The sequence below is a fragment of the Phytophthora parasitica genome (assembly GCF_000247585.1).
Source record: "Phytophthora parasitica INRA-310 unplaced genomic scaffold supercont2.122, whole genome shotgun sequence".
Lineage (NCBI taxonomy): Eukaryota > Oomycota > Peronosporomycetes > Peronosporales > Peronosporaceae > Phytophthora > Phytophthora nicotianae.
This window is the reverse complement of record NW_008649108.1, coordinates 83,486-84,506: the sequence shown is the minus strand read 5'-3', so window position 1 is coordinate 84,506 and position 1,021 is coordinate 83,486. Positions and strand designations below refer to the sequence as shown.

The window sequence follows — 1,021 nt, the reverse complement described above, 5'->3', positions numbered from 1 at the left end:
ACCCTCCTACGATAGAACGACGAACTGGCGGTACAGGTGGCTCGAGCCAGACTGCACCACGGAAGAAACAAAAGCCTCGGAATCGACTGACAGCGTTTGAGCGTGCTTGTGCTCTATTTGGCACTGAGAAAGTTGAGCAGTTACAAGCCACGTACAAGTCACTAGAATTCAAATGGGGCGGAACCGAGCACCCTCAAGCGGAGGGTATGGTTCTCTCCTTGACTGGCCAAGGCGTTCCAGACGCACAAGTTAGAGCGATATTCGGCGTTGGTGGATCCAAGATAGAGCGTCTCAAAGCCGTAACCAAGAATGGGATCAACACTCTGCACACTCGGTGCCAGCGTAGCCGCCCAAGTCACTCTTACCAGATGATGGCATGAAATATCTAGTTACAGACTAAAAAAAAAAACGAATGGGAACTTGAAGAAGGATATCCATGTTCGCATCGTAATTTACGGCAGAACTTAGAGTAGCCTGGTGTAACTTGGAAATTATTAAGGTCAAGATACAGAACAAAAGCTGAAGACCAAAGCCGTCGTATTATGGAGTATTCGCGATGGCTCCAGTACGTACACTATTACTCTCCTGGTGTTCGCCAATAACAACAATTCAGTCTCGGTAACCTCAGATATTGATGGCGACACATCATATTTTAGGAGCGACATCATTTTGCTTAACACGGACGTTCATGCAAACGCACCGGGACTTGGTGGATCAGTTTGACGTACCTACTCGCCAAGGAAATCCTCCGAACAAGCAACAGGTAACCAACGCACTGCGGTCAAGAGATGAACGAGATCATATCACGGAAAATGGAGTCGGAAGCACTCAAAACGGGGGAGCTGTGGTGATGAGCGTGACCAGAACTGGACCCCAACAACAAGGGAGCGGCAGTACTGGAAACGGGGGAGCGTGGAAGAAGAAGCGCAAGTATTTTCACTGCGGCAAGCTCGGACACATTAAGCGTGAGTGCTGGGGTTTTCTCAACATGCAGAGGAAGCCAAAAGAGAACCAGAAATAA

At 48.7% G+C, this 1,021-nt stretch overlaps 1 protein-coding gene across 1 annotated transcript; it reads left to right on the top strand.

Annotated features, from left to right (window-relative positions):
• Positions 1-688: 688 nt before the first annotated feature.
• Positions 689-1,021, top strand: PPTG_19477 (hypothetical protein; the record flags this gene model as incomplete). Its single annotated transcript, XM_008917909.1, has 1 exon — positions 689-1,021. One exon carries the CDS (start codon positions 689-691, stop codon positions 1,019-1,021), a length of 333 nt encoding a protein of 110 aa, XP_008916157.1.